Source organism: Mya arenaria, chromosome 2, assembly GCF_026914265.1.
Source record: "Mya arenaria isolate MELC-2E11 chromosome 2, ASM2691426v1".
NCBI lineage: Eukaryota > Metazoa > Mollusca > Bivalvia > Myida > Myidae > Mya > Mya arenaria.
Genome location: NC_069123.1, coordinates 67,205,566 through 67,224,574, shown reverse-complemented (window position 1 = coordinate 67,224,574; position 19,009 = coordinate 67,205,566). Strand labels below are relative to the sequence as shown.

Here is a 19,009-nt window from a genome sequence, read left to right as displayed (position 1 = left end):
AACAATTATAGCTCACTGTTCCCAAGTTCGATCGACATTGGAATCTATACAGCTACACCGTAGGACAGACAATGGAGTCTTTTCAACTCCAACGTAGCACTAACATTGGACTGTATACAGCTTTATATTAAGACAGATATTGGAATCTAAACAGCTTCAAATTTGAGAGATATTGGATTCAATACAGTCTAAATTTTGGACAAACATTGAACGTTATACAGCCTCAACTGAAGACAAACATTAGAATCTATACAGCCTCAACTGAAGACAAACATTAGAATCTATACAGCCTCAGCTTAAGACAAACATAAGAATCTACACAGCCTCAACTTAAGATAAACATTAGAATCTATACAGCCTTAACTGAAAGCAAACATTAGAATCTATACAGCCTTAACTGAAAGCAAACATTAGAATCTATACAGCCTCAACTTAAGATAAACATTAGAATCTATACAGCCTTAACTGAAAGCAAACATTGGAATCTATACAGCCTCAACTGAAGACATACATTGGAATCTATACAGCCTCAACTGAAGACAAACATTAGAATCTATACAGCCTCAGCTTAAGACAAACATTGGAATCTATACAGCCTCAGCTTAAGACAAACATTGGAATCTATACAGCCTCAACTCAAGGCAATCATTGGAATCTATACAGCCTCAACTCAAGGCAATCATTGGAATCTATACATCTTCATTGGTTGATTATACAGTCTCAGTATTGTCTTGTACATATACAGCTTTTAAAAAGTATTTAGCAACAGCTTTGGTTTTTAAAGTGTTTTATTGATCATATACAATGTATTATATAACATGAGGTACACTAAATGTAGCAATCACATGCAGGGAAACCCTTAGATATTTTGTAAGAAAAATGTTGAGTTCTCTGTAGCCACTCTATATGTATATGCATAAAGAACACATTTTACAACAAAAAATATATATGTTTTATCTTGAAGGCTAGGAATGGACATGTACATGTACCCTATGACACCAACACAATATAATCAAAATAACAACACATTTAAATTTGTTAAAATGTTTGATAATATATGAATGGGTATTCAATGAAGAGTATAATAAATACAGTTTAAAATGGTAAAACTAAAATGACACATTCGGTCTCGTTTCGTACAGAAAAATAATGAGAATGAAGGTATACATAGTGTCAACATAAATACATACTATCCCCAAATAAGAAAATGTTATGATAAAGGTTGATTACTCACCACTTAACCTCATAAAAATACAGGTAGTTACAAGACAAATTTCAAGTATGTGGATGAAACAAATGGAACACATCCAATTTAAGACTCTGACTATGTCTGGATTTATCTTATCCTGCACTGTCAAAGAATATTTTTTTTCATATCCATGTTTAATGGAATATCATTACTATTAATATAGATATACATTATTGTAGTGCATACTTGTTATGTAAGTTAAAATAAATCATGTTCAAATAACAAAGGAAACACATCCAAATTGTCAACTGTAGTGTGAACTTCATTATTTCTTTACTTTCTATGTTAAGAGAACCTTTCTTTCTATTCTTTGCCTGAAAAAATAAATAATAAAGATATAGATTAAAAGCATCCCCATTTATCAAAGATCAGCAGTTAGCAATTTTTTTGGCAATCTTGGGCATTTATCAGTTCATATGCAATACAGGAATAAATGCTGTTAGCAGGAAATTACAAGAATTTCAAATGTATAAAAAACATTTTTGCATAAAGTTTAGTTGTAGAGGATCTTTTAGGATTATGATATAGTAATACTGGCAAATTGAAATTGGAATACATGATACTTATTTCATGGCAAGATTTAAAGTTTAACACAGTATTCACATATTTAGAAGAAAACAAATACAACATACATATTATCGTTCTTCAATGCTGCATGCAAATCCTTATTCACCACCCCTCAAACACCATTTTTCCATGAGTACATACTGCAATTAAATCATAATATAAAAGAAAATTCTATGAAAAATCTTTCTTTTGTTGATCACCTTCAAAAATGCAAATATTAAGAAGTTTTTTTACAACAAAAGTATGCTATATGGATTGCCTGTACGGTAGTATTAGGCAAAATATATTAAAACATACGTTGTGGTTTGCTTTACTGTCATGATATTATTTCAAAGTCTGAAGCAAATAAATATTCCTAAAAATCCAATAAAGAAAAAAGTCCAATTCTAGGATCACAATACACATAATATCATATTGGAAATCATGATTGAAAAAGAAGGTGTTTTAAACATTTCTTGTTAACATTACCTGACAATAAGACTCTTTCCTGCCTTCCCTCATCATATTGCTCTCAACAACCTGCATAACCTGAAATTATATTTGAATAATGCAATACTTGATAACTTTGTCATTATCAACTATGACTGTAAGTCTTGGTATAAAACCTTCAGTTCCCACAGTCTTTGATATTCTTCAAGATATATATCATGCACAGAAAAGAAAAATCTTTACTGTGCATGATATCTGATCTGCTTTCATTGCCACAATTGATGAAAATAAAATTTGGACAAATGGGAGCAATTCTCTCAACTAGAATCTGACATTGCATTAAGAATGTTATGCATCAGTCAATTATAACCACAAACACTTGACAAAGTACCATTATGAACCAAACATACATAAAATAACATTCAAATATTCGTCTTTGATATTTCAAACGTCAAAATAAAATCATATATCTTTTACTGTTAGCATACTTGATCCCAATCCTTTCGTACCACAGCAACCAATCATGGTGACGGAGAAATTAAAAAGTTGACTTGAGGCTGTTTATCCATGTCGACATATTGGAAGTCCAAGTTATAATCCTTAAAATAGCTATTATACAAAAACGGGAGCTTAAAGGGCTATCCGGAAATAAAATTAGTTGAAATGGTCGCAGGCAACAGTTTCATGGTTTACTTTACGGAAAAATTTAAGGGTGTATAGATTCCAACGGTCAGACTGTGAGCGTGTATAGAATATAACGTCGACCCAATTTTGCTGGTATCTGCGCCTTACTGTCTTCTTAGTACGTCAACACACCGAAATGATCAAGCACTTTCACAAGTCATCATCTGTAAAAACTTATTGTCGTATGACATCTATACATACATCCCATACTGGTACAGATAAAATATAACGTGTGTATAGCCTTATGTCGACATACATTTAACAAGTAACAACGCAATTTAAAAATTCCTAGCAATAAAGAAATAATGTCCCTTGCTCAACGATTAATGTTTTACTGAGAGGTTTTGCTTATGCGTATTTCTAGCAATTTGACACCAAAAATTAGAAAACGTGTTTACCCCGGATCTAGAAAATGTATTAGCCTTGGATCTGAAAATTAATGTTACATTTGAAGGATATACCAGCTGAAGAAGTAGATACCCGGTACTTATGAGCAAGCAGTAAGTTACATAAAAGTTAAAATGTATAAAGTATACGAACGCATATATGCCAGTGCAGACACGGCAAACAAATTGACATTATTCCATACTTATTTGTTAAGTACTGACCTGGAAAGTGCCGTGCTATACATACGTTAATTGATCCAAACAAGAGAGCCAAAATTGTCTTCTTTTAAAACTTAACATGGACCAGTCATCGAAATTAGACTTTTGGATGAACAAGTCCTAATTCTTACATTTGTGCACAGCATCAAAATCACTAACAAGCCCTGCTACATTACTTGTGTACATACAATCCAGAATATCCATCCTCGGCAACCCAGCGTATCATAACCTAGATATAATTATGATACGCTGGGATGCCGTGAATGACAGAATATCATGAACATGCCGGGTTAGCCAATATGTATTTTACAAGTAGAGTGCTTAATTGCGAGTTAGTGCTTAAACATCGTAGAAGTTGAACTTTTTGAAGTTGAATTGTTTTGCCTTTTTTCACCAAACGGTATATTTCGATAAATATTAAATAACATCTGTAAATTTTAACCAAAATTATAGTTTACGGACTTAGTATAGGTATGTTATGTTTTAAAAGTTTGTAAGGGATACGATTCCGACATAATAATTAAAAATGGAACAGTGATAATGCACGAAAAAGTATCATTAAACCACACGTATAGCAGAAAATGCAAATCTTTTGATTTCACTTACTGTTCAATAATCAATCGGTAAGTTTCTTTATACTCGCGCTCGGGCGACATTCGCTCGCGAGTATTAACTGCAGGGTATATACATATTCGATTATAACAGCATCAATGTTGATAAAGATTCAATGTAGATTTACTTCAGGATAGGAACTGCAGTGTTAATTTGTGTTCAGGATAAGTGTCTTAAGTGTAGAATGTTGACAACAACCGTATCCCATTCAATGTGTGGAGACTGCATTGAGTGTGTGTAAGCTAATTCATACTCACACTCGGGCCTTGCCCATTCGGCGAGTGCTCCGATAAGATTGTTAGTCATTTTAGGTTTTTGGATCATAGTAGACCCTGGTTCTTTAACGTGCACAAGAGTCACACGGCCGGAACCCCCATTTAACGTCACTCTCGGAAGACGAGACTGCCTTGATAGTTTCGCACCTGCATATATATATCAGAGGCAAGCGGTGTTGCTAATGGCCAGAGCGACAATGTCATCACGCAGGACTGTATCAATTTTATGGTGTCGAAGAATGAAAACGCCTATTGTGGCCTTGCACACCGTTATATATAGTCCTCTATGAGGCTTTTTGCATAAATATTTGTCGCAGTCGTAAACACCACCGGTTGCTGTCCCATCGACTCTGGTCATCAATGCTGACTGTACCCAAAATCAAAACTTTTTCATCTTCACCTTTTCATAGTTTGAGCATAATTTATGAATGGCTTTTGAAACGGCTCATCCCATTAGACAATAAATCGTGACGTCAACGCCAGAGGCGAATATGTTTGATCCGCTCCCTGTGCCCACAACTGTGGCCAATACTACATACGTAGCTTGAATTGCAATCAGTACCACAAACACGGGGTCAGCGGTGGGTGTGAGGGCAGCAGCACCCGTTTTATTTTCTAATTAAATTAATAACCAATACAAATGAATAAATATAATAATTGCTGTGGTTATAGTATACCAAACTAGAATTATTTAATAAATGAACGCTCTTAAACAGTTGTAAATTCAAGGATGAGCCAATGCGCTTAAATTATACTATTGCCAAGCACTCTCATATCTTGTTTTAATTTAAAACAAATACACCGGCCGTCAGAGAAAGTATCTTGTCGACTAATATGCTATGTGGTATACCCTTAGACCGGACAGGACACGTTCGCATTTGTGACGGTGTTGCATTTGTGTGTATTTATATATATATATATATATACGGTCTTAAAATTGTTGGGGGAGGTCTCTGTGTAGGAGAATGACTTGTTGACAACCGACAGATTATTTTGCAATTTTGACTGTTTCGTATTATTCTGCTTTACAATATTTGGACGAAATTTGTTTTAAATATAAAATATAAACTGCATAATTATATCGTTTACGAAAAGTACTATTGCTATAAACCATTTTTTTAAATAAAACATTGCAGTATTTTAAAGTAGAAGCTTGGAGAAGTAAATAAATCTAATAACTTTATATAACCTAATTTTTATCATTTTCGGTCATAGTTTTCAAAATGGCGACGGCCAAGGGAGCAAACACGTACAACAGACAAAATTGGGAAGATTCGGTAAAATGACATAATTGATTGTGTAAATTCCGATTCATTATACTAATTCAATATGATCTTTATACAACTAAAATGTTTACTGCGGATACACTCAATAAAAGTTGGTTTTAGTTCCCATTTAAATTTAGTTTCAGAGTGGGTGGGGAAACTAAAACATTGCTACCACAGGCATCTTGGTCATTGTTTGTCACTTAAATGTTGTTTAAAACCATTTTGGGTATTTTTACAATGAGATAAACAACACATCTGAAGATATTTAGTGTCTTTGATAAACAAAAAAGAAACAAGGTATGTAACTCAAAGTCAAACTTACCCGATTTCACGGTAGAGTCCAGTTTTATGCAAATTTCTCAACCAACATAAAAACAATCCATTTTTAAATAAGTGACATGGAAAGAAGAGTCAATTACCTTTAAAATGGTGTGCGATATGTTGGTATATCTATAATGTCTTTAGACAAACAAGCATAATTCAATGTCCAATTCTCGTGTTTTTCTTTAGTCGGAAAGAGTACAGCAAATTCAAATCTTCAATTTTCCCCGTGTAAACAGTACTAATGACAGTCCTACTGAAGTTATTTTATGCTTCAGTGTACAGATAAATTAATTCCATTCCTTAATATCACCATAAGACTAACACCACTGTATCAGTCATCAAGTGTTCAAATTTAATCACGTGACTTTACAAACTGTGAAAACATAGCTAGGGTGTTTCGTTAAATATTTGATCAAAGAAAAAAATGGCGATGCTGGAGGTTAATAATTAGAGCATTTTACATGTGCCGCACAGGAGGTTGGTAATTAGTTTGTTTTAATTGACTTTAATTTATTATCGATGAGGTTAAATAATATATAATATAAACCATACTAACAGTAAAATAAACAATGATTTAGGTACTTACAAGTTGTATACTGTGACCATGTATATTCATGTGAATACATTTAAACCCTTTTACATAAACATTATGATTTCAGAATTAAAGGTCCAATTTTCGTTGCGATCTTGAATTTGTGGATATGCCAACCCACGATATCCATGAAAATTAAAGGCTGATAAATATTTATAATTTTACAACATTCCAAAATATTGTGCCGTACCAATGCTGTATTAAGAGAGGTACTGCTGGCATTTTCATCACCTGACAAGTACATGTAAATGAAAGTTCATAATGTATGTCAACTTCAAAACTTATACAACAAACTAAATTTAACTTGAAACTACAACACTAGTGCATTTGAAGCTCTAAAGCAAATTGTGCCAAATAATGGTTCAAAGTCAACACTACTTTGCAATTACTGAAGTTGTAATTATCAATTAAGTTTGACAAGAAAGTGCTTGAATTCTGTACATCACATTAAGTCTTTTTAAACTAAGTACAATGACAGAGGAGTTCACTGTGTCCGGTGAAAAATAAATTATATTTAGGAATAAGCATGGCGAGAACAATTCTTCTCAAAAAGAGTCGTGCCCATCATTGTCTGCAAATATGCCACCTCTGAAAAGCAGATACAATGAATGAACCAAGAATGCAAATCATATGTTCCAAAATTGTGGTAAACAAGGGTGGCAATACATCCAATTTGTATGCACATCTCAGGACTCACAACAAATTGCTCTGATGTTTAAATTTGATTGTATGTTCACCTGTGATGTCTATAATGGGAATAGAAAGGTCAAGCTGTCCATTATGTAATCCTAATTCATCACCAATTTTAATCCCAGAAAATCATCATATCAGTGCTCCAGCTAGGCCTAAATAGCAGGGTGGGGCACCCTGCTGCCCTTTTCCAGCACCCTGCTGCCCTTAACTACACCCTGCTGTGCCCTTTTGTTTGACAGAGTCAATTTTCAGAAATAAGTATGAAAATAATAAATAGAAATAGTTTTGACACTAAATTAAAGAAAACAGATAAGGAGTAAGGTATTCATAACTAACTATTAGGATTGAAAGTAATTACAACAAAAACACAATTCAACATTGGCCCTTGCAAGTGCCCGATCAAGGCTCATTGAAAGTGCCCTTTTTTACCTAGCACCCTGCCCTTTTCAAATCCTGGCTGGAGCACTGTCATATGATATATTGGATATTGGTCATTTTGAATCGATGCAAATATGGTATTGAGCATTTCATTTGACACTAAACTCTACTGGTCTGTATGGTTTGCCTATTCTGTGCCATATTTTTGAAGAGGAACTGTATCAAGAATATGTAGTTTAAATTTTGCTGAAAAAAATAAGTCACTTCAAGTAGTAATAATGCAAAACTTAATATGAGTGCTTTAACTGCTCTGTTTAATTTTACTCTGTTTTTTCAGGAATTTCCAATTTTATGTCAGACATGCCTTGGCGACAACCCATACCTTCGTATGGTAAGTGTATTCCATGTTTATATAATATATCATCCAGATGATAAGAATGATATTCACTATCCCAATAGTGTCAGCTTCCTATCACTTCTTTATCACTTACACAGTCTATGTCATCTGTTGAAGACATTCTAAGAACGCTGTTTGGTCCTAATTGGCCTACTGAAATTTTAATTTTATATCTGCTGTATTGTCCATGTTGCAAAAGCAAATATTTTGTTTGAATTTGCGATCATGTTGTAATTAATATATTTAGTTGTACTTGATTCATTTAGAAGTTTCATGATGATCATTGATGAATTATTATTACAAAAAAATATTTTTAGATAAATGATTTGAATTTGTTTTGGTTCAAAGTCTTTGACTAATCTGAGAGATGAAATGTGTCATTTTATCATTTTTATGTAATTTTCTGAATGATACTCTAATGTAGATGAAGGAGCCATATGGAAAGGAGTGCAAGATTTGTGCCAGACCGTTCACAGTGTTCAGATGGTGTCCAGGGGCGAGAATGAGGTTTAAGAAGACAGAAGTCTGTCAAACATGCTCTAAAATAAAGAATGTGTGTCAGACATGCTTGCTGGATCTTGAATATGGTGAGTTACATTTCTTAGTATGTTTCATGACAAAAGCCTAGGTGTTTTTATAGTGTATACATTGTACTGGTAGATTTCAAAGCATTTCTTATCATGTTAAAACCATGAAATATTATCCTTCTTTAAGTTTCTCATTATAAATGTGCTAGTCTTATGCGCATATATACAACAATGCATGTGGTGAGATGCGTTTTTCCTGCTGTAACGGTTAGCTTGCTCATCGAGTAGCTGTTTTTTCAATCAACATTAAGGAGAAATACATGTAAACAAAAATGTTTAAAAACAAAAATGTTTAAATTGCCAGTGTTACAAGTGATCTGTTTCTAGGTTTACCTGTGCAAGTCAGAGATGCAGCATTGAAGATTCAAGACAACATGCCTAAATCTGATGTTAACAAAGAATACTACCAGCAGAATATGGAAAGAGAGGTAGGACAGAATTTCAGTGTATTACTAGTATAAAACTTTATAAGTGTAATTGGTGTATCTATATATCTATTCCTTGTTCTGTTAAGATGCTACATGTTTGTTGTATTCAGTGGCTGAAAAAGTATAGAAACAAATTTCACTACTTGTTAGCTTGTACAGAACTAAGGCATCTGTTTTCAACTTTTGGAATATTTGATCAGGGAACAATTTTGTTTTTTTTCATGTAAAGGTTGTTTGTGTCTCTAGACACAGACATTAGTAGACTACAATCTTAGATCGTAATGTAAAAATTTCATTGAATAAGTACATACTATTTATACACATCTTTATTTATTACAATCGCTAAGATGGCAATAAACGATGGTGTGAACCCGTCCGGGGCTCTCGGGAAGGCTATGGCTCCCAGCGACATGTTGCTCAAGCTGGCACGTACCACACCATACTACAAAAGGAACCGACCCCACATCTGCTCCTTCTGGGTGAAGGGAGAGTGTAAGAGGGGAGAGGAGTGCCCATACAGGTAAGAATGGCTGTGGTTAATTCTGTCTTGTGTTCAAGAGAGAGGATGAGTGTCCGTACAGGTATGACTGGCTGTGGTTAATTCTGTCTTGTGTTCAAGAGAGAGGATGAGTGTCCGTACAGGTATGACTGGCTGTGGTTAATTCTGTCTTGTGTTCAAGAGAGGGGATGAGTGCCCGTACAGGTATGACTGGCTGTGGTTAATTCTGTCTTGTGTTCAAGAGAGAGGATGAGAGCCCATACAGGTATGACTGGATGTGGTTAACTCTGTCTTGTGTTCAAGAGAGAGGATGAGTGCCCATACAGGTATGACTGGCTGTGGTTAACTCTGTCTTGTGTTCAAGAGAGAGGATGAGTGCCCATACAGGTATGACTGGATGTGGTTAATTCTGTCTTGTGTTCAAGAGAGAGGATGAGTGCCCATACAGGTATGACTGGCTGTGGTTAATTCTGTCTTGTGTTCAAGAGAGAGGATGAGTGCCCATACAGGTATGACTGGCTGTGGTTAATTCTGTCTTGTGTTCAAGAGAGAGGATGAGTGCCCATACAGGTATGACTGGCTGTGGTTAATTCTGTCTTGTGTTCAAGAGAGGGTAGGAGTGCCCATACAGGTATGACTGGATGTGGTTAATTCTGTCTTGTGTTCAAGAGAGAGGATGAGAGCCCATACAGGTATGACTGGCTGTGGTTAACTCTGTCTTGTGTTCAAGAGAGGGGATGAGTGCCCGTACAGGTATGACTGGATGTGGTTAATTCTGTCTTGTGTTCAAGAGAGAGGATGAGTGCCCATACAGGTATGACTGGATGTGGTTAATTCTGTCTTGTGTTCAAGAGAGAGGATGAGTGCCCATACAGGTATGACTGGATGTGGTTAATTCTGTCTTGTGTTCAAGAGAGGATGAGTGCCCATACAGGTATGACTGGCTGTGGTTAATTCTGTCTTGTGTTCAAGAGAGAGGATGAGTGCCCATACAGGTATGAATGGCTGTGGTTAATTCTGTCTTGTGTTCAAGAGAGAGGATGAGTGCCCATACAGGTATGACTGGCTGTGGTTAACTCTGTCTTGTGTTCAAGAGAGAGGAGGAGTGCCCGTACAGGTATGACTGGCTGTGGTTAATTCTGTCTTGTGTTCAAGAGAGGGTAGGAGTGCCCATACAGGTATGACTGGCTGTGGTTAACTCTGTCTTGTGTTCAAGAGAGAGGATGAGTGCCCATACAGGTATGACTGGCTGTGGTTAACTCTGTCTTGTGTTCAAGAGAGAGGAGGAGTGCCGATACAGGTATGACTGGATGTGGTTAATTCTGTCTTGTGTTCAAGAGAGAGGATGAGTGCCCATACAGGTATGACTGGCTGTGGTTAACTCTGTCTTGTGTTCAAGAGAGAGGAAAGGAGTGCCCATACAGGTATGACTGGCTGTGGTTAATTCTGTCTTGTGTTCAAGAGAGGAAAGGAGTGCCCATACAGGTATGACTGGCTGTGGTTAATTCTGTCTTGTGTTCAAGAGAGGGTAGGAGTGCCCATACAGGTATGACTGGCTGTGGTTAATTCTGTCTTGTGTTCAAGGGAGAGGATGAGTGCCCATACAGGTATGACTGGCTGTGGTTAATTCTATCTTTTGTTCAAGGGAGAGGATGAGTGCCCATACAGGTATGACTGGCTGTGGTTAACTCTGTCTTGTGTTCAAGAGAGGAAAGGAGTGCCCATACAGGTATGACTGGCTGTGGTTAATTCTGACTTGTGTTCAAGGGAGAGGATGAGTGCCCATACAGGTATGACTGGCTGTGGTTAATTCTGACTTGTGTTCAAGGGAGAGGATGAGAGCCCATACAGGTATGACTGGCTGTGGTTAATTCTGACTTGTGTTCAAGGGAGAGGATGAGTGCCCATACAGGTATGACTGGCTGTGGTTAACTCTGTCTTGTGTTCAAGAGAGGAAAGGAGTGCCCATACAGGTATGACTGGCTGTGGTTAATTCTGTCTTGTGTTCAAGGGAAAGGATGAGTGCCCATAAAGGTATCGCTGGCTGTGATAAATTCTGTCTTGTGTTCAATAGAGGGGATGATTGCCCTGTGTTTGCCAAACATAACCAGATTTTTATCAGTGCAGGGTGATCACTGAGGAATTTTGCTGCAGAACATTTCAAGGTATTTCTTCATCGTATTTAAATTGTTTAATATCTGCCATTTTTACACACTCATTGGTGTCAATTTATTGAAAGGGAAAGTTAAAAGGTTTGGTGAAAACTTTTAATTGGACACAAATGAAGACAAATCTTCCCATATCCTTGTACATGTTATTTTTGACTCTATGTTCTAGCCTTGTTTTTTTACCATTTCCAAGTGAGTGTATGACAGCAGAGAAAAATGAAAGATTTGGAAAAAAGAAGCTTTGTTGTTGAACCTTGCGTTACTTCCTGAGTTTAAATGAAAGGATAATTTTTGTTTCAGACACGACAAGCCCACAGATCCAGATGATCCACTGGCTGACCAGAACATTAAGGACCGGTTCTACGGTATGAACGACCCTGTGGCAGACAAACTGATGAACCGCTACAGCTCCATGCCCAAGCTTGAACCTCCGGAGGATAAAACAATCACCACACTGTATGTGGGTGGACTGGGGGACAAGGTCAGCGAGACAGACCTCAAGTATGTAACATTCATTAACCATACTGTTCTTTGTTGACATTATTTAAAAAGATCAGCTCTTTGATAAGTGTTCATTATCCTTAGACTCCCTTAGATTTACAGAAAATAGCCCATTGGTAAAACTCTCATTTGGTATTACACTCATGTCAAGTACTGTGAAATCATTAATGTTCGTGGGGCATTAATGTTCGTGGTTTTTGTGGGTTGGGTGATCCACGAATTCAAGATCCCACGAAATATAGACCCTTTATTCATTTTTTCAATTGCCATGTTACGTACATACTCTAGATTTTCGTTATAGAGGTCGCAGTATACAGGTTAATATACGTCCCACTGTATATCGTATTATCATCATTTTGTTAATATATTATATCTGCCATTAAAAAATAATAAACCAAATCATTTTAATATGTTTTATGAACCAAATGACAGAAGCGCTTGCCTAAACGTGTGCTGTTCATTAAAAATTTCCAGGCTAACAAGATGTTAGTGATGAGTGTCAGTTCTCGATTTTTTTCTTCAATGAAACAATTAATCAATTATATTGGAGGTTTTGAGCACCCAACCCAACAAAATATTGAACATCAGCTATCTTTTGGGATTGCTTTCTCAAATATACGGACCGTCTCGTGTTTTCATAGTCTGCAAAATTCCTAATTGGCATTCAATGGCTTCGTCTATCTGTATTTATGATCAGGGTACATCTTCTTTTATGACCTTAATTTCCAATTAAATCAATAATGGACATGGGTATATACGCACTTATTGGCATGTCGTACCATTATAGCAAGTGTCATAAACGGTGTGACATAGAAGACGGAAATCATGGGCCAGAGCGTGGAGATAACGCAGACAATCTAGGACGATCGCAGTTTCGATTTTTTTTTCAAAAATGAAAAACCACGAATTCAAGTACCCATGAAATTGTAATTTTTCGGCAAACCACGAAATTTCATGCCATCGAATATAAATGATTACATAGTATACTAAATTATTCAAGTTATCGAAAGAACTCATCCCTTGCTTTTGAGTATTGTACTATAAAAATATGGTCAAATTGTCTTTTTTTTTTAAACATACCTGTTAAAACGGACGTCCATTGTACAAAAACTATATTTTCAGGGACTACTTCTACCAGTTTGGAGAGATCCGTTCCATCAATGTTGTCTCGAAGCAGCAGTGTGCATTCGTCCAGTTCACCATGAGATCGTCAGCAGAGACAGCATCAGAGAAGTCATTCAACAAGCTGATCCTGAATGGACGGCGGTTGAATATCAAGTGGGGCAAGTCACAAGGACAGCAGGGCGGAGACCGGGAAGAGGGAAGGGAGGATGAACACCTTGGGCTAGAACCGGTACCAGGGCTCCCAGGAGGTATGACCATCTATATGGTATCAATTTTCAGAAAAAGTGATTAGTGATAATCTGAGGATCCTGGAATGTGCATGCATTTTTAACTCGATTATTCGATGAATAAGGAGAGCTATACTACTCACCTAAGCGTCGGCGTCAGCGTCGCTCCTTGGTTTAAGGTTTTGCGTGCAAGCACACATAGGTTAATATCTCAGAAACTACTTGAGGTGTTGCATTGAGACTTTATACAATGGTACTCAACCATCCAACCTACTTAATTAACCATTAATGCCAAAAATAGGCCTTTAATATTTGACTTAGAAATTCTGGTTAAGGTTTTGCGTGCAAGCACACATAGGTTAATATCTCAGCAACTACTTGAGGTATTGCATTAAAACTTAATACAATTGTACTCAACCATCCATCCTACTTAATTAACCAAGTTTGATAACTCTACTTTGCATTTAATGCCAATAATAGGCCTTTAATATTTGACTTAGAAATTCTTGTTAAGGTTTTGCGTGCAAGCACACATAGGTTAATATCTCAGCAACTACTTGAGGTATTGCATTCAAACTTGATACAATGATACTCGACCATCCAACCTACTCAACTGACCAAGTTAGATAACTCTAGTTTGCATTAAATGCAAATAATAGGCCTTTATTATTTGACTTAGATATTCTGATTAAGGTTTTGCGTGCAAGCACACATAGGTTAATATCTCAGCAACTACTTGAGGTATTGCATTGAGACTTGATACAATGGTACTCAACCATCCAACCTACTTATTTAACCAAGTAAAATAACTCTAGTTTGCATTTAATGCCAATAATAGGCCTTTAATATTTGACTTAGAAATTCTGGTTAAGGTTTTGCGTGCAAGCACACATAGGTTAATATCTCAGCAACTGCCTGAGGTATTGCATTGAGACTTGATACAATGGTACTCAACCATCCAACCTACTTAATTTTCCAAGTTAGATAACTCTAGTTTGCATTTAATGCAAAAACTTGCCTTTATTATTTGACTCAGAAATTCTGGTTAAGGTTTTGCATGTAAGCACACATAGGTTAATATCTCAGCAACTACTGGATGAATTGCATTAAGACTTTATACAACAGTATTCAACCACCTAACCTAATTGAATAATCAAGTTAGAAAACTGTGTTTTGCAAATAATGGCCCTTTATTATTACACTTAAAAATTCTGGTTAAAATTTTGCATGTAACCACATTTATGTTAATATCTCCGCACATCATGTATTGCATTGAAATCTAATCTAACAGTGATCCATGCATGTTTTGCCAAAACTTTTCAATCCTTACACTGAAAAGCGGCGGAAAAGTCGAGCGCGCTGTCTCTGTGACATCTCTTGTTTAAATGTTTTGTGAACAATAAATAAGCTGACATTAATCATACATGCCATATCCCCCGGCGGGGGGAAAAATCCCCCGGAATTTCGATCCATCCCCCGGTCTCCCGGCAGGAGGTAAAAATCCCCCGGAATTATAAAAAAAAAAATTTTTTTTTTTTTTTTTTTTAGAGATTTTACATCAGGCAATAATGACCAAGTTGAAACCACAGTATGTGAGTGAAACTGAATGTAAAGAAACAACTCCTCAAGGGTGAAATTACTGTTAAAAAAAGGTTTGATAAATGCCAAAAGGAAACCTTAACAACAAGTTATCAATTAATTTGAAGTAATGATCAAAGGCAAAGAAATATTACTATTTTGGAAGAGGAAGAAATTAATAATATTCATTCCATTCTCTTAGTGTCTGAACGTCATCATAGCTGATAGTATTAAGCAGATTTTTTCAAAAGACTTTGGAGGAAGGTAAATTTAATTTACAGTATTACAGTATGACATGACAATGTATCATAAGAATATGATAAATCATGACATAAAATAATTCTGTATAATGAAAAAGTTAGAGGTTTTCATAGCAAAATATATGTGAATACATTTTTTCATTTTTGCGTCTAAAAATACTTTGAAATTTTGCCGACTTAAACCAGCTAAAAAAATCCCCCTGAATACTACCAAAATCCCCCTAAATTTCAGCCTTTCTGAACAAATCCCCCTGAATGGTCTCCAGAAAATATGGCATGTATGATTAATGAGTTAAGTTACCATAGACTTGTTGCTCATTATATAACTATTTGAATGAATTAAGTTAGGAATGATTAAACACTTGCTTTTATACATTGTTTAATTTCCCCAGCTCTGCCAGTACCCCCAGAGGAAATCTCCAACAACTTCTTCAACCTGGGTGGTGCTCCCCCAATGGGGCCCCCAATGATGCGAGGTCCCATGCCCCCAAGGGGACCCCCACACATGATGCCCCTCTTCATGAGGGGACCCCCACCTCCAGGTATGTACATGATCAAACAGAGCTCAATCTTCATCCATGTCTTGATAATTGAAAAATGGACAAAAGACGTAAATGGTCATTGAAAATAATTGGACAAGCCATTTGGATCAATCATCGATTATATAATCAAAACTGAACGAGTGAATGATTTATAAAATGAATCCATGAATATAGTGATAAGTACATAAATGAATGAACATTACGTTAAAGAGATATGTTTTAGTGGTTCTTGGTGTCATGTATGGTCAATTATATTTCATAAACCATGAAGTCTTTAATTTGGAGATCACTAACTTCTGACAAAATATAAACATTTATATTTAAGAAAAAATTAAGAAAATTCTACAAAGTATATACATTAAACTGACTAGAACTCTAAACTTTTGACAAAAAAACATCACAACATTTGCCTAAAACAGTAACAGAAAACATTTTTTCTTTTTAACAGTTAGCAAATTCAAATGAATCTTAAGAAAAATGTTCCAATTCACTCAGTTACAGTTATTTCAACATGACTCGGAATGCTTATTCTAGATATCATAGTCATGTGTATAACAAGATTCTTGTATGAGCTGTTTGAATTTTAACAATAACTGTAACTGATGTTCAGAACAAGATCGACATGTTTTCATTCTAAGAAATCTGCCTTTAAATGCCTTTAATATCATAAGTTCAATAACAAATGTCACGTAAAAACATTGTGAAACTGCTTTAATTTTAACAACACCATCAGTAAACGTTTAAAGAATTTAACTTTAAATCTATGGAACATTTTACAAATGCCATTACTTATATCAATTATGCAGGCAGAAATTACCAATACAGAGCCATGTTGTCCTTCAGAAAAATAACCATGTCTACCATGGATGGGTTTAGCCTTGCCCTTTTTTGTTACAATAATACCAGCCAAACTGAAAACCCTTTCAATTAGCATGGATGATGCAGGTATTGAGAGATATCTTCTGGCCCAAACTGCCAATTGGGGGTACAGGGATTGTTTTAAAATTGCCATATTTGTCACTACTGTGACCCGTTTTAAACACTACTACTAACTAGTACATGTCTAAACACGATACAGCGGTTACTTCCCTTTGCTATACATAATCAGCTTTTGACTGTATTGGTCTTCCTTTGATCCCCAGTATAACACACTCATTCTTCTTGCAATTGGGTGGTCAGGCTTTTAAATTGGGTAAGCAAGTTGGGTTATAAGAAAAAACTTTTATTATATGCTTTCGGTAGTTTATAGAGAATTATCAGTGAAATAAAAATGATAGTTCACTGTTACAAACTGAGTTAACCCTAAAGATGTCAAAATATGATTCAAGTAGTTCCCTTGCCTTTCTTTCGGCATTAAAAGGGTAGTACTGGGAAAATGGTGTACAGTATTGGTTAAGCCCAGTAAAGTTGTATTCCTTGTACACCAAGATCATTAAAGAACAAAGACGTCTCTTTGCAAAGATCTATGGTATCACACTCCGATCTCTTGTATCTCACTCTTGTTTCATCAAGTCCCCTAATATCTGGATTTGACTGGGAATTACAGTCTCTTCTTTCATGTCACTCATGGCATTTTAACAAAAACATTAAATTGTGATGGTATCACTGCGGGGTCAAGCCTAAATGAAGCCAATAGTTGCGGGCAGACCAATAAACAATGATTAAGTACTGTATAGAAAGTTTGCACCATTTAAGAATTCTCAGATCTCAATTTTGAAGTTGGTGACTTTGTAGAAAGCCATGCATTTGCATCTGACTATACTACAATTCTATCCTGTGTGAATAACACAGGTGCTTGTGCTAAATTTAAAACAGGTTTTCTGAGCAGTGCTGATTGTTATTGTATAAATATTTCTTTATTTTGGCCTAAATCAACATTATTGTTGAGCTAATAGATAATACATGTTGATGTCAATGTATGGGTCACTTTTCCAAATGTCAGATTTCTGTGCAGGAATGAATGTGTTTATATGTTTATAACTTTTTTAATTCTATGCTTACTCTCATTGATTGTATTTATATGTATGGTGTCCTTTCCTGTTTCAGGTGTGCGTCTGCCACCACCACCCCCAGGAATGATGCCCCTACGACCCCCACCAGGCATTATGCCCAGGGGAAATGTGCCCCAGATGCATTACCCATCGCAGGACCCCAACAGAATGGGGGCCACCACACAGGGACAGAAGATAGGATAGGGGTTCACCAAGGGGGATGAATGGTCATAAATTATGCTTCACATGATGGGAGAGGTGGTTGACTGTGAACACAGCAACAAATGTGCACCGGTCTGGCTGGGCATGGCTGGAAAAGGGTTGTTACCTCATTTGATCATGTCCTGATGAAACATTAATGTAAAAGCATCAAGTGTTGAAGTATGCAATGATGCCATCTAATGTATGATCTGTAATTTATCATTGTCTAAAAATATTGTATTTAAAATGGTGGTTTTAAGACTTGTAGCTGTGCTATTTCAATGAAAGGAAATAACACTATGCATGCCATTTGCAGTAAGTTTGAAGACAGTGAATAGTGTTTTAAATATACTGTTATAAACTAAAATACTTAATAAAATACTGATTATCAAGTGTAGGAAATGAAGATATTTTTGTTCAGGTTAGGGCTAACATTTCAGGCACTCGCATACAACTATGTTATGAATATTTTAATTCCCAATACATGAATATTTTATAAGTGTGTTTTTCCGTCAACATTCTTGTAAATTAATGTGATATTAAAATGGTTCTCTTTGAATTATGAGATGTATTTCTAAATGAGCATTGGTTTTATATTGTACAAAATGTGAACTATTGTCAAATAAAACCCTAAACTGTGTTTCTCTATATACTTGAGTGTGCTTTTATTCTATTCTGGCACTGCAATAAGAAAGTCCTTGTACATGAATGACTAAAAATCCAGTAAAACTTTTAAATACTTCTGCAAGAAATAAAATGGATGCAGAATAAAAACAATGTTTTATATAAACAATGACTGTACTTAGGTAATATATTAAATGTATTTATG

At 35.7% G+C, this 19,009-nt stretch overlaps 1 protein-coding gene and 1 long non-coding RNA gene across 2 annotated transcripts; one reads left to right on the top strand and one right to left on the bottom strand.

Moving 5' to 3' along the window:
• Positions 1-791: 791 nt before the first annotated feature.
• Positions 792-2,883, bottom strand: LOC128205177 (uncharacterized). Its single transcript, XR_008256190.1, has 4 exons — positions 2,734-2,883; positions 2,285-2,344; positions 1,882-1,956; positions 792-1,563 (listed from the first exon to the last, which is right to left on the bottom strand). It is a non-coding gene; the product is annotated as an uncharacterized LOC128205177 (long non-coding RNA).
• Positions 2,884-5,637: 2,754 nt separating this feature from the next.
• LOC128242781 (pre-mRNA-splicing factor RBM22-like) lies at positions 5,638-18,820 on the top strand. Its single transcript, XM_052960109.1, has 9 exons — positions 5,638-5,698; positions 8,014-8,067; positions 8,498-8,660; positions 8,988-9,088; positions 9,436-9,608; positions 12,056-12,256; positions 13,379-13,629; positions 15,839-15,988; positions 18,035-18,820. Exons 1-9 carry the CDS (start codon positions 5,645-5,647, stop codon positions 18,181-18,183), a joined length of 1,296 nt encoding a protein of 431 aa, XP_052816069.1. The 5' UTR covers positions 5,638-5,644; the 3' UTR covers positions 18,184-18,820.
• The last annotated feature ends 189 nt before the right edge of the window (positions 18,821-19,009 follow it).

What these genes read in the sequence shown, in the direction of transcription:
- LOC128242781 (XM_052960109.1), top strand. Translation starts at nt 5,645, where the DNA reads ATGGCGACGGCCAAGGGAGCAAACACGTACAACAGACAAAATTGGGAA. An exon ending in AGCAGAATATGGAAAGAGAG is followed by an intron (nt 9,089 to 9,435) that starts GTAGGACAGAAT and finishes ACAATCGCTAAG; the next exon opens with ATGGCAATAAACGATGGTGT. An exon ending in GTCAGCGAGACAGACCTCAA is followed by an intron (nt 12,257 to 13,378) that starts GTATGTAACATT and finishes CTATATTTTCAG; the next exon opens with GGACTACTTCTACCAGTTTG.